Source organism: Mus caroli, unplaced genomic scaffold (genome assembly GCF_978045245.1).
Source record: "Mus caroli unplaced genomic scaffold, Mus_caroli_1 scaffold_9, whole genome shotgun sequence".
NCBI lineage: Eukaryota > Metazoa > Chordata > Mammalia > Rodentia > Muridae > Mus > Mus caroli.
The window spans coordinates 6970210-6997752 of NW_028227264.1; the positions used below are offsets into that span (position 1 = coordinate 6970210).

Below are 27543 nucleotides of genomic sequence, written 5' to 3' on the forward strand. Positions count from 1 at the left end.
AGATAAAATACTTAAATAACAAGGCTGACATTTCTACAGTCAAAAAAGGTTGGGGGTGCAGGGAGCAGGTGACACTTGACAACACAGATGGGGATGCAGACTGATCTGTGAGGACAATAGCCTATCTGTGCCGGAGTCTTGTCACTTGTGAAAGGACACTGGCATTCAGATGACCATGATGACCTGCAGATTTAGGGCTATACTTAACCTCATCATTAAGGCTGTAGGTCCTTTTCTAACTGCTGGCTTCATGTCTACAGTTAAACCTCCAGGAAGAGGACACAGCACCCGCCAAAGCCAGAATGCCAGTCTCTCCAGGCAGGCTTTGCTCTGCACAGCACAGTGTCTCCACACTCACACGGGCGTGAGTACTTTAGAATGACACCCTCTCTAAGCAGACAGTAATGAATATGGCTCTTATCTACCATCTGCCTCACTGCTGTCCATATGGCCAAGCATTAATCCCGGATTTCTCAATTCTGATTCTGAATCACAAGCCGCCATGAGATTAAAAGAAATAAATAACAACAACAAAACAAAAACCCTTCAGATGTCATGCTCCATGCCAGACTTGGGAAATCAGAATCTCAAGAGAAGAAAAGCAAGTGGGTGCTTGGACCCAGTGTTGTTGTCTATGCTAATATAAACCACTGTTTTTAAATGATTTATAAGAGACATCAATTTCTAAATATTATCTTCCAGCAATTATGGATTCCTTAACCACCTCCCCATAGTTACTATTTCCAAGACCTACAGTTATTGCTTACTCCTGTGTGACTTCTAACTGTCTAGCAGAAATATGCTCTTAACAATGGTATGAGAAACTGGGCATGGTGGTGCAAGCCTTTAGTCCCAGGCCCCAGGAGGGAGAAGAGACAGGCAGGTCTCTGTGAGTCTCAGGGCAGCCAGGGCTGTTACACAAATCAAAAGGAAAGGAAAGGAAGGCGGTGGTGTAAGGACTCTCTATCAAAGACCGGAGCATGCCTCATTTCATTTCCTATACGAATACTTTCCAGGGGAAAGTCTCTGCCAAGTGACAATGTATACTTTCACACTCTTAACCTATACTTCAGAGTTTCACTTACTTAGCAAATGTCAGGTTTAAACCCTCTTTTCTAAGGTTACTTTACCCCCATCACCACCTATTAATCATTATTATAGAATCAACATTTCTGGTCTAGTACATAAGGATCCTTGGGAGCCATCACTGTTAACAAGAAGCAAAAAGCTGAACCAACTAGACAGTAAGTCACTCTTAGATCTGTTAGAGAAGTGAGCTCACAAGACAAACTACTGTACCAACTTGAACAGGCTGGTGACTAGAGAGAAGCAGGGTACTGGGGACGCCATGGAGTGAAGAAATGGGCACTGTCATTGATATGCTGCTGAAGGACTACAGTGGATGAGTTTGAAACCCAAGACACCAGACAGTTCAGTCAAGGAGGAGAGGCGAAGGACTCCACACTTCTGTGAATTTTACAGTTCAAAGCTGAAGTTCTCACAGTAAACATGACAGAAAGAATCCCCTTCTGCTCTCAACACACAGAGGAGTCGAGGAAACCACATCTATGTCAGAGCAGTAGGTTCTCAAGCTGCCTTTCTAAGGAACAGCTCTACAACAGCCCTATGTGCTGAGGCTCTACGTGAGTCAGCAAACACACAGAAGGAAGATGCCAATTTCAGTGAAGCCTTTGAAGCAAAGAAAGGGGAACGGTAAACTGGTATAGAAGTGCTGAGCCACAGGGCTGTGGGAAGGTAGAAGGGTCAGAGGAGGACAGGCTCGTTCAAGATTAAGACCCAATCAAAAACTGCAGATAGCTACCTTTCCCAATTCCTGGAACAGCCCATTAATAAGATGTCTCCTCAGTGACTTCTTTTACTCAGTATAGCACACTCAGCTAGCAAGAATAATCACAAGACAGCCTGAAAGGCCAAACACAGTCTCAGACAGAGCAAACATGAAAACTCAAAAACATGAGGTGTGTCGGGATTAAACCAGTCATTTAAGACTACCATCACCAAAATGAGAGCAGTTACGATATATAAAGCTTTGTCTAAGGTCAGATAACAGACATCCTATGATGGAATCAAATGAGGACAAGAACTTATATCGCAAGAGTTAAGAAGTGTACTGTTAAATGAGGAGGATGTCAGCAACATCACCTATGATCTAAATGGTGGACCAGATACCAGCAAGGACACGAACCCTCAATATAAGCAGTATCATACAAACTTCCAAGACTGTCAAACAAAGAGAAAAAGATAAACCCCTACCTGCCCCACTCCCAAAAAACAATCAAAATGTTACAGAACAAAATTCAACAAAGTGTGTAAACTACAGAATAAATTCTTTGTGTAATGGAACAGTCAAATGAAAAGAGAAAAACTTGAGAATTCCCCTAATTAATGTCAGATGATAAACTACAGATCCAAGAAGCTCAGAAAATACAAAGGAGAATAAAACACAAACTAAAAGAACATCCTTTATCTTGAGCAGGGCATGGTAGCATCAAGCTACAATCCCACAATTCTGGACTATACAGGAAAACCTTGTACAGACATAAAACTAATAAAATCTTACCAAAGCAGTCTTACATCCGTATGTTCAAATTACAGAAAATTGATGGTGAACACAAAATAATTTTATTTATAATGAGGATAAAAACTGTAGTTCACTTCTCAGAAACAAACAAAAGAGAAAGAATACTAAAATAGTCACAGTGGATGGGAGGTGAGGCCTTATACAAACCACTAAACATTGTATAAGGGAGAGTTATGAAGACTTGGTCATTTAACACTCATGTGTCTTGAAAGAAAAGTTTTAAAGATTATTTTTAAGAGAAATAAAGAATTATTAGGTCAAAAGTTCAAACTTGCACAAAGGAAAAACAACAGGGAAAAAAAAAGTAAAATAAAAAATTAATATATCTTATTCTTCATGGATCAAATAGATAATAACGTGTTTAAAATAACAGCAGCACTGTATGTGACTATTCTTGTTTGTTTATATGTAAAATGAGTCTCAGCAGCAGCAGAAGGGACATAAGAATAAGACTGTTCTATCATAAGATGGTCATAGGACCTATGAGGCAGCATGGTTGTACAGGCTGGAGTCATCACAGGAAAGGAGCCTCCCTTGAGGAAATGCCTCCATGAGATCCAGCTGTAAGGCATTTTCTCAATTAGTGATCAAGGGGGAAAGGCCCCTTGTGGGTGGTGCCATCCCTGGGCTGGTAGTCTTGGGTTCTATAAGAAAGCAGGCTGAGCAAGTCAAGGGAAGCAAGCCAGTAAGTAACATCCCTCCATGGCCTCTGCATCAGCTCCTGCTCCCTGCCCTGCTTGAGTTCCAGTCCTGACTTCCTTTGGTGATGAACAGCAATGTGGAAGTGTAAGCTGAATAAACCCTTTCCTCCCCAACTTGCTTCTTGGTCATGATGCTTGTGCAGGAATAGAAACCCCAACTAAGACAATGGTTTTCTCCGAAAATGGATGCAGGTTATCTGTTAACACACACTTCACTGTCTGGGGCAGTGCTTCTCAACCTTTCTAATCCTGTGGTCCTTTACTACAGTTTCTATGTCATGGTGACCCCCAACTATAGAATTCTTTTCATTGTTACTTCATATCATAAAATTGCTACTCTTATGAACTGTAATACAAATATTTGATATTTAGGGTATCTGATATGCAACCCCCTAAAGGGTCATGACCCACAGGCTGCAAACCACTGATCTAGGGTAACTACTACAAGATATTAGAAAAAAAAAAGAAGCAAAAGGAGAAAGGAAGGAACTACAGACCTGTTAAACAGAGGAAAAAGGAAAAGGAACCATATATTATAGAATATATAACTAAACTCATAGGAGGATAAAAGTCGAAGATGAAGCAGGATCAAAAATAAAGGTCCTAACTATAAAAGACTGAGCAGGCCCTCAGCTGGTGACAACAGAATGCTGTGTCATTCAGTTGTGCAGTTGCAGACACAACAGCTCAGGACACTCCAGCCTATTTCTCAGGGGGAGCATAAATACACCTGTGTTGGTTAGTTCTTCTTAACCTGACTCAAGCTAGAGTCATCTCGGAAGAGGGAACCCCAGTTGAGAAAATGCCTCCATCAGATTGCTAGCAAGCAAATCTGTGGAACACTTTCTTGACTAATTACTGACGTGGGCAGCCCCAGCTCACTGTGGGGAGTCACACACTGGACAGTTTTTGTTTTTGTTTTTGTTTTTCTCCCTGGAGTGGGTGGGTGTGGTTGTTTGGTTGGTTGGTTTGTTTTGCTGTTTTTCAACCTGGGTCCTGAGCAGTATAAGAAAGCAGGCTGAACAGGTATAAATGCTGCTTTTATTTCCTCAGATGAAGAGATGAAATGAGAGTTGTCAAGGTGTGAGTACAAGCCTTGGGATGAGTCCAGAGTGTTTCTTTTTGTTCTATCTATCCCTAGGCCTAGGCCTTGGCCTGGAAGCTTCTAGCCTCCATACAATCTAGTCTTCTGCAAAACAGAATCTTGAATGCCTAGCTTCCAGCATCTCTCTACTAACCTAGACCTACAATGTTTCAGCCTCCAAGACTTCCTGCTGGGCAGACTCACATTTTCTAGCTCTTTCTGAACTCTTGCTGATTCAACTCAGCTCTTCTGGCTCCAACTCCTCTCCAATCTGACTGACTCAAACAGGCTCTCGCAGCTTCTGACTGGATTGCTCTGCTTGGCCTCATACTAACTTTGGCAATATGTATATTCAATATGTGGATTCAACAAATCTGGCTCATTCTGTTGTCACCTGTGTCTAGCTTGTTCTCTCTGCAATCTGTCTCTGTAAAACTGTCCCGGTAAAATGGCTGCTTGCCTCTCGTTCCTCTCTCCTCTTGTGAGAGCTGGGCATGTCCTATTCTGTCAAATCTTTCTCAGATTCATCACTTTTTTCTGCCCCTCAGTTAGACAGCATTTTCAAACATGGCTGCTTCCTTCTACAAACTACCCTTACTTTCACTGTTTAAGATTAATGGTGTGTGTAAAGGATGTGTCTACATCTCAGCCAGGTCATAAAGACCTAGGTCTCTGGATGTGATCCCTTGACAGAGCAGCCATGTTGTTGCTGGATTAAAATTCCTCTTCCACAAGCCATGAAGAGAGAGAGTAAGCTAGTGAGCAGCCTTCCTCCATCATCTCTGCCTCATTTCCTTCTCTGAGATCTTCCATTACTCCCCTTCAGGACGTACTATATCTGAAGGTGAAATAAACCCTTTTATTGCTTTCTGATCCCAACTTACTTTCTGATATGGTGTTCTTTCACAGCAATAAAAGCAAAAGAGGACAATGCCTTAGAAAAATTAAAAGAACAGAAATCAAGGATGGAAGTTGGCTCAGTGGATAAAGTATTTTTTCAGGCAAACTAGAGGCATGGATTCTGATCCCCAGCACCCACACAAATATTGAGGGCACAGCAGCCATCTGTAACTCAAGCACTTAGAAAGGACAGACAAGGGACCCCAGGAGCAGGCTTCCAGCTAGACTCGCCAACTGTCAAGGTCTGGATTCTGCCTCAATCAATAAGGGGAAGGATGACAGAGGAAAACTTTTGATGTTAGCCTCAAGACTCCACATGCATGTGAACACAAACATACACATGCACAGACATACACACATACACACTTGCACACACACACATATATGCACACATATACACACACATACATACATACACACTTGCACACACACACACACATGCACACATACACACATACACACGTGCACACACACATAGTCAAACACACACACACATCACACAGGCACAAGCAAAACCAAACCAAACCAATGGAAATTGAACAGTATCTGCACTTGAGCCACCACAGAATGAAAGTGTAAAATGATAGCTGGAATTTTCTGAAATACTGGTAAATAACGCACACAAAGCTGTATCACAGAAGTCAAAGAAGAAATCTCAAAAAATAAAATTCTTTAATTTTCATAAAACTGAAAAATACATTTTATCCAAATGTATAGACCAAGAACTGTATAGCACTCAATGTTAGAAACTAATGAAGACCTTACAGACACAGAGGCGCACACCTACATTCCAGCTAATTGGAAGGAAGGCTACAGCAAGAGACTTATCATTAAGTTCAACGTTTGGAGCCAGTCTGAAAAAGGCAGCAAACCTGTATCTTTAAAAGCATACACAAAAAGGGAAAAAGGACGGAAGGAAGAAGATTTAGTCATACCAATCACGTTAAAAATAAAAACACAAATAAAAACACATAATTCTCTAGTGTCAGGAATACAAACTATCACTGAAATTCCCACATATTCTGAAATAATAATTAAGAAACACCATGAACAGTCTGTTGCACATAGTTCAGGTATTATAGAAGAAATACAACAACCAAATACACAATTTTCCAAAATTTACAAAGAAAAAATCATTGTAAACAGGCCAGCAACTGGTAAAGAAATAAACTAAAAGTCTCTTAAAACACAAAGCACTCATGCTCCACTATGTTCATAGCGGCCTTATTTATAATAGCCAGAAGCTGGGAACAACCCAGATGTCCTTCAACAGAGGAATGAGTACAGAAAATGTGGTACATTTACACAAATACTACTCAGCTATTAAAAACAAAGACTTCATGAAATTCACAGGCAAATGAATAGAATTTGAAATATCATCCTGAGTGAGGTAACTCAGTCACAAAAGCACACACATGATATGCACTCACTGATAAGTGGATATTAGCCCAAAAGTTTGGAATACCCAAGATACAATTCACAGACCATATGAAGCTCAAGAAGAAGGACGTCCAAAGTGTGGTTACTTCAGTGCTTCTTAAAAGGGGGAACAAAATACTCATAGGAGGAAATATGGAGACAAAGAGTGGAACAGAGACTGAAGGAAAGGCTATCCAGAGACTGCCTTACCCGGGGATCCATCCCATATACAATCACCAAACCTGGCTGCTATTGCTGATGCGGGATGCTGGAAGTGCCTGCTGACTGGGACTTGCAGCCTGATATGGCTGTCTTCTGATAGGCTCTGCCAGAGCCTGACAAATACAGAGGTGGTTGCTCGAAGCCAACCATTGGACTGAGCACAGTGTCCTCGATGGAGGAGTTAGAGAAGGGACTGAAGGAGCTGAAGGAGTTTGCAGCACCATTGGGGCTGTAAACCGGCCAGACCTCCCTGGAGCTCCAGGGGACTGGACTACCAACAAAAGAGTACACATGGAGGGACCAATGGCTCTGGTCGCATATGTGGCAGAGGATGGCCTTGTTGGACGTCAGTGGGAGGAGTGGTCCTTGAGCCTGAAGGGGTTCAATGTCCCAGTGTAGGAGAATGCCAAGGTGGGGAGGTGGGAGTGAGTGGATGGGTAGGGTAGCACCCTCAGAGAGGCAGGGGGAGGGGGCATGAAATAGAGAGTTTCAGGAAGGGAGACCTGGAAAGGGGATAACATTTGAATGTAAATAAAGAAAATATCCAATAAAAGAAAAAAGTTTTAAAAATAAAATAAAATAAAATTTAAAAACACAAAGCACCAGTATCAAGTGGGTTCACTGGTGAATTATACTATCTCAACGATATCACTCATTAGACATAAACAGAGAGGCCTTTTCCTAATGTAATTTACAAGTTGCCATTCACCCTAATCCCCAAACCACAAGAACACAGTATAAGATAGTACAGACCAGCAACTCTCACAATCACAACTGCACATGAATCACAAAGCATGACCAAACAGGAATCACACATGGTACTGGAGCTTGGCGGTGTGTTGGTCTGTACAGGAATGTCCTCTGTAGGCGCCTGTGTTTGAACATTTGTTCCCCAGTTGGTGGTGCTGTTTGGCAAGATTTCGGAGGTATGGTCTTGTTGGAGGAAGTGTGGTGGGCTTAGAGGTAAAGGGCCCAATGCCATTTCCAGTGGCGCTCTTGGCATTATGCTTACGTTTCAAGACGGGTGAGCATCCCGTTCCTGTCATCATGCCTGTACTTCCTGCCATGAAGGACTCCTACCCTCCAGGACCAAGTGCTAGTAAACTGCTTCTTCTCTAAGCTTTCCTGGCCATGGTATTTTATCACAGCAACAGAAGAGTAATGAATGCATAGTTTGTCAACATTTAAGATCCAAGGTGGGGAAGTAGCTGAGTGGGTAGAGTGCTTGCTGGGCCAGCAGGAAGACCTGCATCGAGATCTCCTCTACCCAGGCAACCTCTGTGTGTGCCGCCACACATCTGCAACCTGGGGGAACAAGCAATTAGATCCTAGGAGTTTGCTGCATGATCAGAGTCTAGTCAAACAGCTCCAGGTTAGTGAGAGACCCTGTCTCCAAACAGTAAGGTGGACAACAGTGGAGGAACACTTCCAACAGGAGGATGTAGTGTTGGGTCTTTTAACTCTCGAAGCCCACCAACAGTGACATACTACCTTCTATACGGCTATGCTTCCCATACCTCCCCAACTTCCGCAAACAGTGCCATCAACAGGGACCAAGTATTGAGCAGGCATATGCATGGACCTACAACACACATAAATACTACACACCATACTCACAGGCAACAGCAACTGTTACCGCCACAACAAAAAGCTGAAGAAGAAAAATTATGCTTGCCTCAACAGATCCAAGAAAAGCAAAATTAAATGTATGTTTCTGATTTTTTTTAAATGTCAGTAAACTAGGATATAGTAACTATTTAATAACCTCAACCTCAAAGGGGCACACATTAAAACCAAAGCACTGGATACTTAATGAAAAGAAATCCAAAGCTTTCTCCCTGACCAGAAACAAGACACATATGTCCCCTCTCACCACCCTTCTCTCCCTGCACTGGAAATCCATGCATTAAGAAAACAATTGGTTTATACATTAGGAGGAATAGACTCAGATGATATGGTCATCTGTTGTTCAGACAGAACACAGCTGTTGCTAATACATCATCAGTGCAAAGATATAACACATTTTCCTGTATGCTAACCAGTAGAACCTCAAATTAAAGACAAAGTGTTATTCACTTGTATACACACATACCTCAAAAATGAATTAAATAGGAAGTCAAAATATATAAAATCTGTATGATGAAACAAAATTATCCTCAAAGAATCAAAGTAGAAGTAAGTGAAAAAATATTCCACATTTGTGGATAAAGACCATAAATAATATGAACAGGTCAACTTTTGTGATCTTGACCTACAGAGTCAATATAATCCCCCTCTGAGCTACTTTGTGGATAAAAAAAGCAAACAGACAAGCAAACAACAACAAAAAACATGCTAAGGCTTATGTAGAGAAGTAAAATATCTAAAATTATATCAAAGGAGGTTTGCCATTATCAAGTAACTTCAAGAATTACTGTAAAACTGTAGCAATCCTAATGGTGTAGTATTAGTAAATGATATCTCAGAGCGGCTATAAGACACGATCTACATAAATAGAACCAACCTCTACACCCTGAACAAAACTTTACTGAGAGGGCACTGCACATGTCCAGATGCTCTCTCACCAACTGGACATCTCCAGGGCACACCTAGACAACAGGTTATTACATGCTCTAAGAGCAGAAACTTAAAGGTGCTACTAAGTGAAAGAAACCAAAATGAAAACAATAAATGATGTGTGGGCCACTGTAAGACTTTCTAGAGAAGGCAAAACCTTCTGAAAAGGCAGTGGAGAGACTGGGGCTGGGAGAGGAAAGACTACAGGCAGAGCTGAGAAGACTGAGCACTGAAGCTGCTCCTCATGTCATAGGCAGCCATGCATGTGTGCCAGCCATCACTGATCTGGCGAATCTACAGAGCACCAGGATATACAAACCCCACGGTCATGCTGTAACAGGCCGGGTGAGAAGAACATGCCTATCATAATTCACCGCTGTGTCAAAGGCAGCATTCTGGTTGGAGATGCTAGCAAAGGTGGGCCGAAAATATATGGGAAATCTGAACTGTCTTTAATATATATTGATATTATATATTTAATATACTGACATTAATATATTAAGTAAAAGACAGCCACAGCCTCACAGTGAAAATGGTGAACTTTATTTTTTTCTGCTGATTCTTAAGGCTAATATTCTATTGGTCTGTCATTTAAATGAATTACTATGTCTTATTTCTGAAGTTAAAAAAAAATGCTCAAAATAACCACGAAGGAAAGAAAAGTCATTTAACTTGGCCAGGCATGGTGGTTCACACATGCAGTCCCAAGCATCCCAATACTCAGGAGGCTAGGGTAGGACTGTCAGCAGGTCCAGGCAAGCCTGGGCTACAGTGTGAGCCCCTGCCTGTCTGAAAACAACAACAACAACAACAACAGCAACAGCAACAGCAACAGCAACAGCAACAGCAACAGCAACAGCAACAACAACAACAGTAGTAGTAGTAATAATAGTAGGAATGCCAAACCCTCTTTAAGTTCATAAGCTTTAACAGTGTATTACAAAGCCTCACATTATCTGAAGACAGTCAACTGCCCCTCTTTACTGTAAATGGAAGAAGCAAGCACCTGCAATCTGGTCTGGGTCTCTGGACTGTGGGCAAGTGCAGTCCCATGACTGCAGCTTCATATTAACAAGTGGCTAGTGCACTAAGCATGGAAAGGGGCATTTGGTTACTTTGGTAAGACTTCTCTTCATTCATAAACAGGATAGAATGGTTAAATGTGTTCATTCATGGTTACTGCTTTGGAATTAAGATATCTCTCAGGAGGTGAAAATAAGTTGCACTTCTGCATAGGCACTGCTTTAAAGTAGCTTTCGGTGCACTTTGATATTTTTAAAGGAACTACTTCCTCAGTCGACCATGAAATGTGGCCGCACAGAACAGTTGACTAGGTTAAACGAACAATGTACAGTCGCGCACAGAAGCGACGCACCCACGGTGCTCTCCAAAGGCTCACTTCCTTTGTTTCTCCAAGAATACCAAAGTGGCCCCCCTGTGCTGGGGCATACTTTTAATCCTAGGACTTGGGAGGCAGAGGCAAATGGATTTTTGTGAGTTCAAGGCTAGCCTAGTCTACATAGTGAATTTGAGATTAGCTAGGATCAGGAAACAAAACAAACCAAAGTTAATTTTACAAGAAAAACATAACACATTAGAAGAAATGTAGTCAGGCCACACGGTAAACTAGAAAACAGACTGATAGTTGTCAGAAGTTGGGTAACAGGGAAGGGCTCCCTCAGCAGAGAACATGATGAGATGGGATTAGAATTGTTCTCTATGGAGGTAAGGCCCTTGAGTCAAAGGCCATTTGTCAAAATCTGTAAATCCATGTCATAAAGAGTAAATTTTTCTGATTGCAAATAAAATTTTGAAAATAAAAAAAAAAAAAAGAAAATATGTAAGCAAAAAAAAAAAAGAAAGAAATGTAGTCCATAGACTGAGTAGATGACAAAATACATTTCAATATGTTTTATATTTGTCTTCTTTTCAAAGACAGAAATAAAAAGTACTATACAAAGTAAAGGCCTTTAGCAGAAGGCGCTTCAGTAGCTGATGCCACAAAGTGCCAACTCACTCTCTCTCTTTGGCAAGTATTCTTTCGAAGAGAACAGGGGCACTGATGTTGGGGCAAGGTGCTGTTTAAGGAGTAGAATTAACCATCCCCCAATAGACAATCTCACCTGCAAAAGCATCAAATGTTCCAACTGACAGTTACTCAAAAGGGAAACAGAATCAAATCTATAAGAAAAGTAACTAAGGTTGAAAAATTATTTTATAATGGCCATACACATTCTAAGACTGGTTCCATCTTGTAATGACCACATATGTTCTAAGACTGGTTCTATCTTGCACTTTACATCATGCTTTGAGCAATCCTCATTTTTCAAATGAAGATTAACATAGCATCAAAACCCCCAGCTACTTATTTTAAAGTTTCATTCTCCCATTATAAGACAATCTCACTTACTGTAGATTATTGTGAATTAAAACTCAGCACAAGTAAATGTAAATAAATATGTTCAGAACAATTTCACTTTTCAATGCCTATGAAATATACAACTTTCACATAGGGTTAATACTAAGAAACACGGAAGCAAGAAGAAATGGTGATTTTCTGAAATTATATCTATATTTACTATTGGAAAATGATACAGAGAGCTTCTATAAAGTATCATCTTAAAAAGTGCCTACAACTTTAGTTGCCAATAGTAGACCATACACACACACACACACACACACACACACACACACTCTCTCTCTTTCATGGCAGTGTGTCTGTAACATACTTGATCTCAAGAGCTAACCAAGTGTCTGAATTTCCTCTTGGAGCCTATGTGTCTATGCTTTCATTACCTTAGGTATTTTCCAGGCTGCCTCCTTCATGAGCGAATGGCATTTCTAATAAAAATATGGACGCATCTGGGAAGTCACAATATGTCAGTAAGATGCTTTCCTTCTCTTGTACCTTTAAAGCTATCTATCTGAGGGCTTTATGCGTATCTATGTATATCATAGGAATGAAAAGAATTAACTCCCTAAGTGCTACAAACTCAGGCATCTCTTACCTAAATCTAAGAATGAGAAGTAAGGCAGGCTGGGGGCCACGAGGAGCCATGACTGCAGAGCTACTCCCAGCGAATGGCCCAAAACACTCTCGTCATCATGCCAATTAAGATCAATGGCAAGGACATGAAGGCCTTTCTTGGGACTGAAATGCACTTCTGCAAATAATTTAACTTTGTATAAAGAATACTAAGAATCCATGAGAAGTTACTGATTACTTTTTAAAAGTGGCTTATAAATTACTAAAATTTTTGTTTCAATTAGGATAATGGTAAAATTTATATAGCTTTAATATAAAAACATCAGCTATAACTCTTACCTACAAACCCTCTACATATGTGCCTTAAAAGCAAGGTAGGTTCATCAATGCAGTGCCTGGAAAACTTTTACTATAAGCCAAACCTACCACCTGCTACCTGATTTTGGAAATAAAGTTTTATTCAAGCATACTTAACCCTTTACATACTGTCTCTGACACATTTTGTGTTACAAGCAGGTAGACCATACAAAGACCATATGATCATCCCTACCATCTAAAAAACAACTTACTAGTTAGCCCTCTATGGCTACTGCTGCAGACTCCTGAAGTAAAGATAGACATTACTTTCAATATATATGTACAAGAGCAGAAATACATACATAACCCTAACTAGTGGACATATTAAATTGATTGAAGAGAGTTCTGCTTGCTTCCTCTGTCTTGATTGCCAACTGAACACTGATTATTGCCTTGCTTCTTGTCTCCAGCTAACTTCAGGATACTGGCCGATTCTGTTGGCATGCTGTATTTGAGACTATGCTACAACTTTGTACATATATTAACACTGATAATTTTTCAGACATGCAATATCTGTATTAGTTAAAGAATGAAATGTAGAAATTTCTATTTTAATGCTGAATAAAAAGATGCCTACAGGTAGCATGGAATCATGTGACCACCATATGCCCGTGAGTGTATGTGTGTATGTGTGTGTGTGGTGTGTGTATGCATGCGCACATGTGTGAGTGCCCACACACGTGCATAATGATATTTAGGCAATGAAAGGAATCACTGAACACAAGCACATGCCCACTGGGGAACACTGCGCAGAGCCTGCACCAGCGGCTGTGCCCACCTCTCTAAGCTTCTTAAGCTTCCTCTCTACCCGCGGCCAGAAGAAGAAAAGATACGCGACAAACAAAACTAATACCACAGTTTTTAAAAATAAAAACAATTAGAATTACTAAGACTGAAACTGGATAACTGTCATGTAGATGGTCTTTAAAAGCATCTAAAAGGAAAACATATGCAGATAATTGCCTTTAGTCCTACGGGAGGTTCGAGAACACCTTTACAGGAAATACACCTCTGATGGCATCATGTCTTCCCCATACACAATCTGTTGACCTGCTGCATATGTCTCCTGGAAGGGTGTCTCAAGCACTTTCCGGCAACCTTTTATGATTACAATTTTATAAATTCTTAGTTTATCTTATTAAAAAGTCAAAATTTCAAAAGGGAGGGTATAGAGGCAGGTGTAGTGCCCCAAGCATATTCCAGCGCATAGGTGTGGTAGAGGCAGGAGGACTGTGAGTCTGGGCTACCTGGGACTCATCTAATTTAAAACAAAACAAAAAACGACACCGGTGTTTACTCTGTTGCTCCATCAGCAGCCTCCCAGCACACACAGGCTTAAGCTCTTCCTTAATAAAGGCATTCAAATCCAAAACGCAGCACACGGCGAAATAGGCTAACCCCAAACCTTTCCCTTTTAATCTGCCAACCCAAAATGCTAAGGATTTGTATTCTGTGGAAGTGAAATGGCAAGTCAGTTCAGAGAATGCTTATTGAAGTACCATGTTAAAAAAAAAAAATTCAGCACTCACAGTCTGATAACGAACTGTTTCTCTGTAAATAATATGCCTCTTACACTGCATTACATTAAAGCCAAATTAACAGCACCAAAGACCAAAGATTACCTTCTGGGCAATGCTACTTCACCCTGCAGTCCACTCATATATACCCAAGTATAGAAACACTAATCAGTATTCCAAGATACTCTGCTGCTACCAAATTTAGAACCAACTTACATACCAGCAACTCAAGGAAGACAGTGGCCATCCTGAGTAGTAAACCCGCCAGCCCTGTAACAACCCCAGGACTTGGATACAGAGGAGGCTGGTCTCTGAGTTGTAGAACACCTTACCAAGGAAGTTCCAAGCCAGCCAGAGTTCCATGGAGACACTGTCTCACAAGGAAGGAAAAAGGAGGCAAAACCATGTCATCAGAAACCGTGTTACAGCCGGGCGTGGTGGCGCCTTTAATCCCAGCACTCGGGAGGCAGAGGCAGGCGGATTTCTGAGTTCGAGGCCAGCCTGGTCTACAAAGTGAGTGCCAGGACAGCCAGAGCTACACAGAGAAACCCTGTCTCGAAAAAAAAAAAAAAAAAAAAAAGAAACCGTGTTACAAGTAAATTTACACCTCAATTAATCCTCAAGAAAGAAAGGCAAGCTTCCCTAGTGGTACTGAAAAGTGTTCAGCTTGTCTGCCAAGTCCATATTCAATGTGAACGCTGTATCTCTTCACCTGCTCTGTCCTGACCTCATCTGTAAACACTTCTGCATCTACTGAAGGATTATGGATGTATTCAAGGGATACAAAACAAAGCAGGCCATATGGAGTGACAGGCACTCAGAACACTTAATCTGAGTACTCTAGGCAAGAGTAGCTTAAAGAATCCTCAAGTCCTCCACAGAGAGGACTAAGCATCACAGCACAGGAGGACTTAACAGAACCACTGCTCTCCATTGCCTCCCTACAGCAAAAGAAACAAACGCCATATAAAATCAGTCTCAATACTGCACACTAATTTACTCCTTTACAATAGCAACAGGACTTTAAAAAGAATTATGCTAAAATTCAAATGGGAAGCAGAGACTATCAGAAAAAACTATGTCATTTTATTTAAAACAAAATAGCTTTAAGGCACAAAATCAATTTTCCATATTTAACACTGTTTTTCAAGTCCATAGGCTTTCTTTCATGTTATATTTCTCATCACAAGAAAAAAATTGCACTGCCAATCTGCTTCTGGAAGTCCTGCTTCTTGCTTTTTTATGAAGTATGCTGAGAAGTGTACCTTACAGCTCACATGAGACTTGATCTTCCTTCTAAGCAAAGTTCTCTTCAATAGGGGGCAGACTTCAAATGTGAGAGCACGTCAAGTTACTTCCTTCTTCACAGTTCCGTTCCAAATGACAAGGGCTCACCCAGGAATAACACTAACAGGGGAAGACCAGATGGAAGTTGGCTAATTTCCAACTAGCTTACCTCACTTTTATTTCCAAATCGTGCTTTCAGTAGTATAATTATGTTATGAAAAATAGCATTAATGAGCAGGAAGCCAAAACATTCTAATGCTATCTTAAAAGTAGAGAATCATTACATATTAATTTAATAAGAACTGTATGTAAGAGCATTTATGTGCACTGTTTATATCTAATAGCAATTTTTGTGAACTGATGGTTGAGAAGAGAATAGTCATTTAAGAGGCAAAGCTGAGGCCGGGCGTGGTGGCGCACGCCTTTAATCCCAGCACTCAGGAGGCAGAGGCAGGCGGATTTCTGAGTTCGAGGCCAGCCTGGTCTACAGAGTGAGTTCCAGGACAGCCAAGGCTAAACAGAGAAACCCTGTCTCGAAAAACCAAAAAAAAAAAAAAAAAAGAGGCAAAGCTGGCCTAGAGAAAGGGCTCACTTAGACTAAGAGTGCTAGCTGTCCACCTAGAAGACTGGGTTCCATTCCCTCCCACTAACTGCATGGTTAGTGCTCATGACTATCTGCCCTCTTCTGGCCTCCCAGAATGCAAATGGTGGACAGATACACATGCATCCGAAACATCCATAGACAGGAAAAAAATTACACAAATGGCAAAATTAAAGCAAAAACCAGTCCTTTTCATGACCTTTTCTTCAAAGACTGCATCAGCTATAAAGCTGATGACATTACAAACTGAGCCCATTCTAAGGCCTAGAGCAGAGCTGTTTCTCATGCAGTTGATGAAGAAACACAAACTGAAACCCAAAACTGTGGAGCGCTCTCATAATAATGGCAGCCATAGTCAAGCATTCGCCAAACAGCCAGCACACTGCCCAGTCTTAACAGCTACGCACGTTTACTTGTACCGAACCCTGACGACCTCATGAGGTGGGTTACTGACTCTTCTTAACTAATGGAAAACTTACGCTAAAGACAGTTATTTGCAATCAGACACATCTGACGTATATGCCTGGAGTGGGTCATACTGACAGAAAAGCTGACGTGAGACATTTAGTAGGTGAGAGCCAGTTATAAATGTTCCTAACATGCTGGACAAAACTCACAGAATTAAACTGCCCAATCCGCTACAAACTACTGAGAAATGCAGAAAGCCCAAAAGTTATCACGCTATCTATTCAATTATAAAATTCACCATATCACAGATAAAAAGGTATCTAATTCTCATGTTAAAAGCAGCCAGCCCAGACGGCCTTCTCAGAATGGTACTACAGTAAAGTAGAAGGTGACATAATTTCCAACTCAACATTGTTCCTGCTATGCTCTGTCGTTTCTTGGGTGCTTTCATCCTGATTCACTCCCGAGACTTCACAGAAAGCAGGCAAGCCCTTTCCCAGAGCCCACTCTGCCACATGTGTCTAGGGTCCATACTACTACCCACCTGATTATTGTAACCCGGGAAGTTTCACTTTCTCTGTCCTTTCGTCCATGATACTGCTGCCTGATCAAATACATGCACACGAATCACACTTCCTTCCTGCCGAGTATGTTTTTATATAATTTCTAGTGGAATAGCACTCCAGGCTAAAATTCAGTTGGCTACTCTTTGTGGGGTGCAGATTCACATGTGTGCACATGTGTACAGCCTTGAGGTCAGCCTTGTACTTTAACCTAGTGTCTATCACTGGAACCTGATGCTCAGCTGTGCTAGCACAGGGTACCAAGCACACACCATTACCCCTGGCTTTAACATGGGTCTTGCAAGCACTGAAGGAATCCAGCTAGCTCCCCAGACCTGGAGTTCGCTTCTTTCAGTAAGGACACTCTTCCCACCAGGACGCTCCTCTGCCATCCCCTCGATCTGCTATTATTTTCTAAGCCGTGTTTATGCCCACGGGTTTCCTCTCAGAACTTCTCTGATTTTTCACACTGCCATTCTGTATCCTTGTCTACCAGTGTGTAGAAACGCTCAGCAAGGGCTGGGAACTCAATCTGGAATCTGACCCTGTAAAGACAGAGAATCTCTATGCAAGTGTCTAGCTGCAAAGTTGGACTAGTCCCACAGCCCTTTGAGTGGAACTAGAAGCCTTTAGAAGGGCCATACCTTATTTCCTTTGAATCACACACCTCAACACAGAGAAATCTGAGCTCACAGAACTGTCCTTGACTCAATCACCCAACACAGCACCTTAATTTTAATTTCATTTTAAGAGAAAGACAAATTCCTTCATCAAAAAAGGCAAGAACTAGCATTCAGGCCACAAGGTCTATAATCTAATATCTGTGACCTCACCAAATGAGCTCCCAGATAGAGACACCATTCTGTAACCCTGTATGCAACATTACACTGCAACTGAAGACTCCTGCCCCATGCGCTGAACTTTCCATAAGTCAAGTCTACAGAAAAGGATGTTATTCAATAATTTCCTCTCGAATTATTGTCCTTCAGTTAATTAGAAATTCTGTTTTTCCTTAGTCCTTTAAATATTAACATTAAAATGCCCCAATTTTACCCCCATTGTTTACAGATAGCATATTATGTTAAAATATGAGCAAGGCCATGATAAATTAGGAAGATAAAGCAATTTGCTACTACACTTGTGACTGAGAGGTCTAAAAAAATATAACAGCACTAAATGACTCCATTCTTCAGTATGTCCCCAAAGTTGCCATCTAGATTACCCATAAAAATCAAATGTTATTTATTTCTCTATGGCAAAAAAAGGAAAACAAATTATGTCACTACTATATGACCTGGTATATTGTGTTTTCCTGTTTCTTACCAATAAATACATGACAAGCTCTTGTCCTCTTTAGAGGACAAGATGATTGATAGAACAGAATGGTATGTATCATCAGTCATGTGTTGTGCATGTGCAATAAATAGATTAGATGTTTTGCTTCAATATTGGTTACATATTAAGGATTCAATTTTCACTACCCTTAAATGCAATCCTTACATATCAAATATTGCTTACTCATTCAGTCTTTTAGGTATGTTTTGCTTTGAACTTCATGTAAGACAGCCAACTCAGTCTGCACTGCCACCCTTTAAGAAGGTATCCCATTACAAACAGGCTATGTTTGTATCTGGAATCTTAACAGCCCAGTCCTATGTGAGAAATTATCTATTTTTGCTATATAATCAATCAAAGGATATTTTATTTAGAAGTACCGTTTTTTTCCTAATAATACTCTTTTGGGGAACTATATTCTTGATAATAAAAGTTTAAAATGGGAAAGCACAGAAGGACTAGAAGAAACCAGTTTAAAAGAGGAAGCCAGAACAAATGTGGTACTAGGCAGGCCTGTAAGAAACATGCACGTTAAAACAATGTGGAGTTCTAAGTTAGGATGCATACAGTTAGATGTCTTTAATTAACAAAGAAAAATAACTCAATATACATGTTAAGCTAAATAAGTCTCTGTCGTTTCCTATAAATCAGAGTCACAATAAACAAAGCTGCATGCTCTTGTTGGCCCTCACAGAAGGAATGACTAGGGGAATACTGCTGGTAAGCAAGCCAATCTGCTAATGTTGGTGCAAACCTCTAAGAAGGAAAAGCAGAAGAGACTCAGTAAACAGCCCTCTGCAGGGATTTCTAGAAGGAAATCTCACTGTCTTCATATTACTTTCACTCACTAAGATTTAACTGTACAAGAAGCCCAAAGGCTCTTGTGAGGGATCTTCTGAAAGTCTGATCCTTTGAACTAGGAATTAACATAGACCTGACTTGTTAACTCTATCTGTTGGATGCACTTGCTAATTATGTAAATTAGAGTTGAAAGTATTTGTAAGACAAATAATTGCTTTACAGAGTCAGCTTGCTGATGGCACATATAATTAAATATAAAAAAGGACCAAATAGCTGTTAAAAAGTTATATAATAAAATTGTTGAGGCCAGGGGAAACAAGAAAGAAGAAAGAAAGAAAAACAAAACTTTGAAAGAAAAGTAAAATAATCTAAAAATAACTGATTAATTTTTCTCCTTCAGCCACATAAAAGAATAATTTTGTTGGAGGGAAAAATCTTTCAGTTCCAAACAGTACTTCTAGAACAATGCCAAGTGATTCTGACACCGAATTTCACTGAACAGTGAGAAAATTAACTATCCATATCTACAAAACTAAAATAGAAAGTCTTCCTAAAAATAAGAACATCTAAGCAATTCAAGTCAAATAATATTCTAGACTTGACAATTTAGCTATTTGGCCAAGAGCAGCTTATGCATATTGCTGCAGAAATCATCAAGTTAAGACTTTACCATTAAAGACAGGTCTGCACTGCCAGTGTTTGAAATACATTTCGCAGAAAGCCCCCAGTCATGTTTTCAAGACAGCAGTCATCAAAGTTAAACTCGAGGCATATTCTGATGTCATAGAGGGTACCTTCTGAAATATCTTAAAAGACTGCAAGATTCCTGGTTCATGCTTAAATCAAATGCTGAAAACCCTACAATGTAAATAGAATAGGCCAGCTCCTCCCACCAGCCCCTTGCTTGTCAGTAATAATGTCCAGTGAGCTCACTTAGTGGCTCGTCAGTTTATTACCAGCATAGCATCTCAGTGTGGGCTGGTCAAGTATGTTTAAATGTCAGAATAAAGGCAATCACACATCTTAATTGAAGATAAATAGTATAAAAGAGAAAATGAGAACATCTTCATTGTTCAGATCACAAAGATTTTCTTGAAAAATAATTCTTGAGAAGAATCTAAAAATCACTATGCCAAAGCTATCCAATCCATATACAACCAGAAAAAAAGAAAAAAAGAAAAAAAAAAAGCCTTTCTCTTCATGCTAATGTACTAACTTAGTAGTTTTTGCTACACATAACAGATTACAGAAGGCAAAGTCTTTCAACATGGAACATTTATAGCTATGCATTTTACAAAACAATGCCCTGAAATCTCTAAAACTTGTTAGCCCTTCTTATTTATAGAAATCTAATTTGACAATAATGTTTTTTTTTTTTTCTGGATGGACATGTGGAAATCAAATCAAATCCAAATCAGCTTCTAATTAATAGAGTAATGACAGTTAATTTCAACATCCACTATATAGGATGACACTTTAACAAGCAGCTCACAGTGCCCTGCACTCTGAACTTTGGCCTTTGAACATCATCTTTAGTAGCACTGAGCTTTAACAGTCCCCAAGTATAAGCACGGGCATTCCCCTCAGGATCTTGTAGTCATTACAAACAACTCTATCTATAACTATATCTATCTATCTATCTATCTATCTATCTATCTATGTGTGTGTTTTTGTATTAGATATAAATATTAGTAGATATAAATATATTACTATATTTACGGAGTTTGTTATTATAACAAACTCTAGACTGATGTTTTGATTCGTGTGTAGGAACGACTGAGAGCCAAGAATTATTCTTACAGCAACATACACAGGTACACTAAGGCAAAGCCTGCACCACATAATTTCTTATAGCACAGATCTTACTACTTCATTCTCTAGACTAAAGAGGAAAAATAGGGTTAATGAGCAATACAGGCAGATTGGGGAAAATGAAGCAAGCGAACAGAATTTTTTTTTTTTAAAGAAAGGATACAGCCTTAAAGCACCAGTCTGAGTTCCTACCGCCAGGATCTTCTGAACGGGATCAAAGGCCAGGGCTGAGGGCTGATAGGGGAATCCATGGCGAACAGTCTGGGGATGGGCAGTGACATCACAGGAACCCACCAAGACAGCAGGCAAAATCCGAAAACAGAACAGCCCACAGTTAGAGTTGGACCCAACTACACTGGATCAAAGCACACACACAGACTTAGCACTTTAAGGGGGAGTTCGGGGGTGGGGGGGAGGATGGACTCTATCCTAAGGAACAAGCACAGAAGCACAAATCATTTAAACTCCTGCCTTGCTACAAAGCTAGTAACTTCACAGAGGGCAATTTTCTATGAATAGCGTATACTATTCTGTTTGACGCCACGTTACTCAAGTTCGTAGTGGTCCAAAAATTCTGTAAAATCATTCTGAAGTGTGATTCGTATTGCATCTTATGAGAAATCACCCAAACGCGGTTTTATTTGAATGCTAAAGGGAGGGATTTCTAAAGAAAAGTTGTCATGAAACTAATAGAAGGATTTAGTCAAAGAACCAGTATTTGCAATTCTAACGATGAAAATGGGTGCGAAAAATAATCTTGTAATTTTTTTATTACGTCCGGAATAATTTTAGGACATAAGAACGGAATTGTACGTAGGCTTTTAAGCCACCGCTGTAGGAAGGACCTAATGGCTATCTAGGAAGCAGGCGATTCTGGATAGGGAGGCTCATATGCCTTTCTCACCTAGCAGCTGGGAATTAATCCGCTGCATCATTCTTTCTGAATTACATACAAGACCTTGTGGCAATCATCATGCCAATTCACTGACAAAACCCTCCGCGCTAAGTTTTTAACCAAACAGGCGAAAAGAATCCTGTGACTTCAGGTGGTGAGCCGCTCGCACGCATTCTAAGGAAAAAGTGATGCGAAAAATAAAAAAATAAAAAAATAAAAAATCTGGTTGAACAGGTTTGCCTTGCCCACAGACGACGTTCATCACACACTGCTGGAAAATTTCGACGTCAGTGGAAGATAATAAAATATGCGCGAATATAAAAAGTATTTCCAGACCATTGTTACTAGCATCTAGATGGGGATTAAAGGCAAGGGTTGGGTTGCCTTGAAATGGTTGCTTTTTAATGAAAGGGAGAAAGACACCGACTTATAAGAAGTAGGGGATCTCTGTCCAAATCCCCCAGCAAGGCACGTCTGTCAAGGGTGGGGGGCGCCTTCTTAGAGCGATGAGCTCCATTGGCGCGCTCTGCCCTCGTGCTCCCAGGTGCTGCCCAGCGACCCCTCAAACGACCCCAATCTTCCCACGACAGCGTGGCCGGGCTGCGCGCTCCCCGCTCCCTTCACCTTGCAGAGTTGGAAGTGTTCGGACTGGAGCGTCTCCTGGATCTCCGGCTCCCGGTTCCCAGGCGGGTGCTGCTGCTGTTGCTGCTGTTGCGAGGCCGAGGACGAGCCTGCGGTCAGGCCGTCCAGCACCTTCCTGATGTTGAATTTCCTCATGGTCTCGCCCAAGGGTCTCCCCGCTGCGAGGCCCAGGTAGGGGAGGAGGCACCGGCTGCGGAGGAGTCCGAGCCGCTGAAGCCGAGCGGCGGCCTCGACCGCGGGGAGCGAAGGAGCAGCGGGGAGCAGAAGATAATCCCAACAGGAAGGGCTGCGACGACGGGCGGGCGGGCGGGCGGGCGCGCGGCGGCGAGCCCTCTTCCTCCGAGGCCGCCGCGGCTGCAGTGGCGCCGGACGCCGCCTCCTCACCTAGTCGCGGCCGGGCTCCCGCCGTCCCGCGCCGCTGCCGCCGCATCCATGGCCCGCAGCCCGGCAGTCCCCCGGCACGTCCCGGGTTCGGCCTCCGTTCAGCGCAGCCGCCCGGCCCGCATGGCCCGGGCACCCGGGGCCGGTCTCCGCGCCGCCTGTCGCTCTCTCCCCGGATGCTCGCTGTCGCCTCCCGTGAGCCTCGGACCCTGGCCCTCAACGCTCGGCAGAGCAGGCGGCGAGCCGCGGTTCCAGCGCCGGCCGCGGCGGTGGCGGCAGCTGGGCCTCCGCGGAGCGAGCTGCCCGGTGCGCATGCGCGCCGCCGCCCCCGCCCCCGGCCGGCGGCTTAAATCATCCTCCGCGGAGGACCAGGGGCAGCAGCTGGCGGACCCGCGGGCTCGGTGGCCCGCGCCTCCAGCCCTGTCACTCACAGCTCCCGCAGTGTGCTTTCGGGTTTGCTTTGTATCTGGGCTCGCAGTGGAGCATCCAGGCAAGGATTAAGTCAGTGGCAAGATGACAACTAAGAGACACCCAAAGGGAGAGAAGCCCAGCCTCCTTCATGAAGGTGTTGCTGGAGGTAAAACGAGGCTGGCGGGTGGAGGAGAGACTGGGGTCGACCCCCTAAGGGGAAGAACTCCAGCGATCTCACCTTGGTCACCCATCATCCTGAATCCATTTGGCAGGCAGGGTGGGTGGCAGCCAGCACTCCCCGCCACTCCTTGTTACAAAGTCCCGTCTACCTGCCAGTTTAATTAACCAATCGACAGCCCCCTGGAGTCTCTCTGAGATCATCAGGCGGGAGAAGGAGGTGAAGTTTTTTCTCAGATCTGACCGCCAATGTTCCTGCATGTCTCCCAGAGTGCTAAGAGACAGATGAGTGGTTCAAGTTTGCATTGGTGGAGAGAAATTGGTGCTGAGGGCGGAGAGAGCAATCCTTCTGGCCAGTGCATTCTATAAGCAAAGGTGATAGGGCTGGATAATCAGAAGGGGGGAATCGTTGGAAGACCTTCTATAGCCTGGGGGTGGGGGTTTGGGGTGGTTGTGTACAGCAAGAAGCCAATCTTAGGTTTAGTAAGACCCCGCCCCTACCGGGGCGTGAGGGTGGGGTGGAAACAGAAATGCTGCTAGGATTTGTTAGTTCCGCACCAAAATCAGAAGCACCTCCCTTTGCTTCATTATTGGCTACATTCTCTCGTTCAGGACAGTCTCCTCACAGTATTGGCCTATGGGCAGACGGAGCTAGCCTTCAAGAATAGTAAACAAACCAATTAGGCTTGGCGCGCATGGCATTTTGGGAAGTGTAGTTCTCTAAAAGTTCTGTCCGCCAAGAAGAAGCCTTTCAGTTGGAACTTTTTAAAACTTTGCTCTATGTGTTTAAAACTTGTTGAAGTAGGAAGTTAATTCACGGAAGGGAGATGACGTAATAAACTAAATTTAAAGTCTTTCCTAAACTATTTTAAGTTCCTAAACTATTTGCTTCTAAGCCTTTGGTTTATTTAATTCTCTGAAACACATTTTATCTAGTTTGACACATTGTATTGGGCACAGAGAACTTAAAAACGCAACACTTGTCTTCAATAAATGGGTTGCTGTGTAAGCGAGCGACCTCGCATAACCAAATGTAAAATCGTATGAGTTCAATGGTGGGGGTCTGATGACGGACATTGAATTAGCCAGAGAAGGGCTGGAAATGAGGATAGCCATCTAAAGCTGACGAGCAGGCAGTGATCCAGAGATTCAAGAGGAAAAGATCTTCCCACGGGTGTAGAAGGAGACTTTTAAAATTTGAACTACCTAGGTAGCATTCTTAAAAATCCAAATGACTCCACAGAGCAAACTACAGAACCGGTAAATAACATCCCTGAATTCTATGATATGTTTTTCCACTGAGGTATCAATTAAATTTATTGAGTAAATCATCATCACTCATTTAAAAACTCTAGGGAAATCACAATTTTCTGTCCAGAGGCCTTGTGATGAAGTACAAGATTCCTGGCTTCACTATGCCTGACAGGAGTTTGAGTCCCTGCCCTGTCTATCTGTGCAAACGTAGGCACCAGAAACAGATTGACCGTGTGAGATGCTTCATGTGTAGAAATGAGATTTATTACCTAACTAGAGGGAGAGGATAGAACGAACAAAAGTGTTAGTGCTCCATTGCCTTGCCTAATGTCCATTTTCAAAAATCTCAATGTCTTGGGCTATCAGGAGCTTTGAGATGAAAGGGAACTTTAAGGGGCCACCAAGTTAAGCCAGGCCCCTAATATTTTGCTGTAGAGTTATTGCTTTGATTTTCATCTTATCTATCTCATCAGATTATTAATTCATCCTGCCGTGCCCACGACATCAATCTAGAAGAGCCCTAGAATTGAAGATGAGTAGATATTGGCTTTATAATATTACATGACAATGGAACATATCCAGAAATTCATTTAGTAAAAAAATAAGACCCTTAACTAGTTACTATTATAGTAGCAAACATAAAATTATGTGCCCTCAAATTACTTTTATTTCTTTTTTACTTTGTCTTTATTTATTTTCCCTATGTGTTTATTTGGGGTGGGGTGGGTGCCACATGGAGGGACCATGGACAGAGATGTCAGAGGACATCCTTCTGGAGATAGTTCACTCTTCCATTATTTGGGTCTGAGGATGGCATTGACCTTGGTTATTCAACTCAGCAGTGCAGACCTTCATCCACTCCATCTTGCCAGCCCCTCCTGGTACTGCTTGTAAATCAGTTTCAAGTGGTTGCTTTAAAAAAAAATTAGAATAGAAAATTTAAGAAATATATGCAAAAATTTTTACAATATGAGAATTTGGTATAGAGTAAAAATTTAGTAATATAGTATTTAGTAATTTAATTTTTAGCAGAAAACATCTAATTTTACCTGCAGCAATTTCTCGGCAACATTTCTATTTCATCTTGATGAATGAATCACCAAGTTGACTTCAAGCAGTTCAATAGTGTCATATCTTTGGATAAAGGATGGTCTCTTTCTCAAAGTTTTCTTACCTACTTACTGAAGAATGAACTGTGCTGTATCTAGCAGACCACTGTCAACTTATCAATAAGTAGATTGCACTTAGCTGATGCAGGGAGATAATAAGCAATGCTGCCTTACTTGATGCAAAGCAAAAAGAAATCTAAACACAAGCACGCATGCACAGAGAGAGAGAGACGGAGACAGAGAGACAGACTGAGAGAAGAGGGAGACAGATGCAGAGAAGAGAGAGAGAGAGAGAGAGAGAGAGAGAGAGAGAGAGAGAGAGAGATTCAATGCAAAAATCCAGAATGTTATGAAATTTCTGAAACTACCTGTCTTTGTTATCAGATGTAATAGTCACCAGATTGACGAAGGCTATGTAAAAGGCAGTTGGATGAAGGTCATATACAGAGGCAGTTTGATGGTGATTGAGATAACCTGAGAGTAAGGATTTTTTTTTTTATGTTTTAATGTTTTATTGGCAGAATTTCTGGAAAGTGAATAAACTCTACACCACTGACTAACAGTCATTTTGATTGACTTAACTTTAGTTTATGAAGTCCCAAAGGGTTATAAGAATGACAGTAAGTCACTGTGTGACTTAGCAGAGTATTGAATTTAAATTACTAGCAAGTTGCAGTATAGATGTTAATTAATTCAGACTCCTCTTTGGAAAAGGGCTTTCTAGATTCCGTTAAAATGATGGGCCTGGGTTTTCAGTCAGGTGACACTGCTCCCAGCTCACTGACTCAGAGGTAGGAACCAAACCCTTGACTAGGAATTCTGGGGATTGTGGATAGAGTTATGAAGCTCCCAGGCTGGCTGAACTCTGAAGTCATAGAGAGATAAGGCTGGGCGGTTTATTTGGCTTCATGTATACTCAGCAGGGCACATGAGGCTGAAGAGCAGCAACTATCATTCTATTAGCTCCAGGCACGCAGAAAGTAGGATGTCCATTCCAACCCTGCCGCTCACTCCCCAGCCGTCTCCCTTGAATAGCCATCTACTCTCCACTCCTTAACCATCCACTCTCCATTCCTTCCCCCTTTGTGGAAAGTAGCTAAACAGACTTCACCTTTTACAATCAAGTCTTTTAACAACAATTTAGATCCTCACAGAGTCAAAGAATGTGTGGCTGTGTAACCATTCTCCACTGGCCACTTTTAGTTCCTCCTTTCCATTCTCCTTCAGTTCAAAGGCTACTGCAGTAATCCAGCCAGGGCTGGTAACTTGAGCCAGGAGGGCTATAGTGGTAACAGTGGAAATTGTCAGTCAGATTCTGAATTGTATTTTAATACTAGTACCAAGGGGGATTTGCTGATGGCACAGGGAGAGAAAAAGGAGCAAGGCATGCACCTCAAAATTCAGCTGGAGCATGGCAAAGCTCCATACTGTAGCTTACTTTCCACAGTTATGCCTTATGAGTAGGTAATTTCCAGTCACTCCTTAAGTGTATCTTAATGGACTTCACAAACACAATTGGTTAA

At 41.8% G+C, this 27543-nt stretch overlaps 1 protein-coding gene across 4 annotated transcripts in view; it reads right to left on the bottom strand.

The window, feature by feature from the left end:
• The window catches only part of Stxbp5 (syntaxin binding protein 5), a 145789-nt gene extending 122916 nt beyond the window's left edge, over positions 1-22873 (bottom strand). For all 4 annotated transcript variants that reach the window (XM_029483001.2, XM_021173980.3, XM_085842627.1 and 1 more), the window contains exons 1-2: positions 22671-22873; positions 21315-21412 (exon numbers count right to left, since the gene is read on the bottom strand). In XM_029483001.2, coding sequence (XP_029338861.1) covers positions 21315-21412; positions 22671-22823 — 251 coding nt within the window. In that variant the 5' untranslated portion in view covers positions 22824-22873. The remainder of the gene's footprint in view (positions 1-21314; positions 21413-22670) is intronic.
• Positions 22874-27543: the final 4670 nt, after the last annotated feature.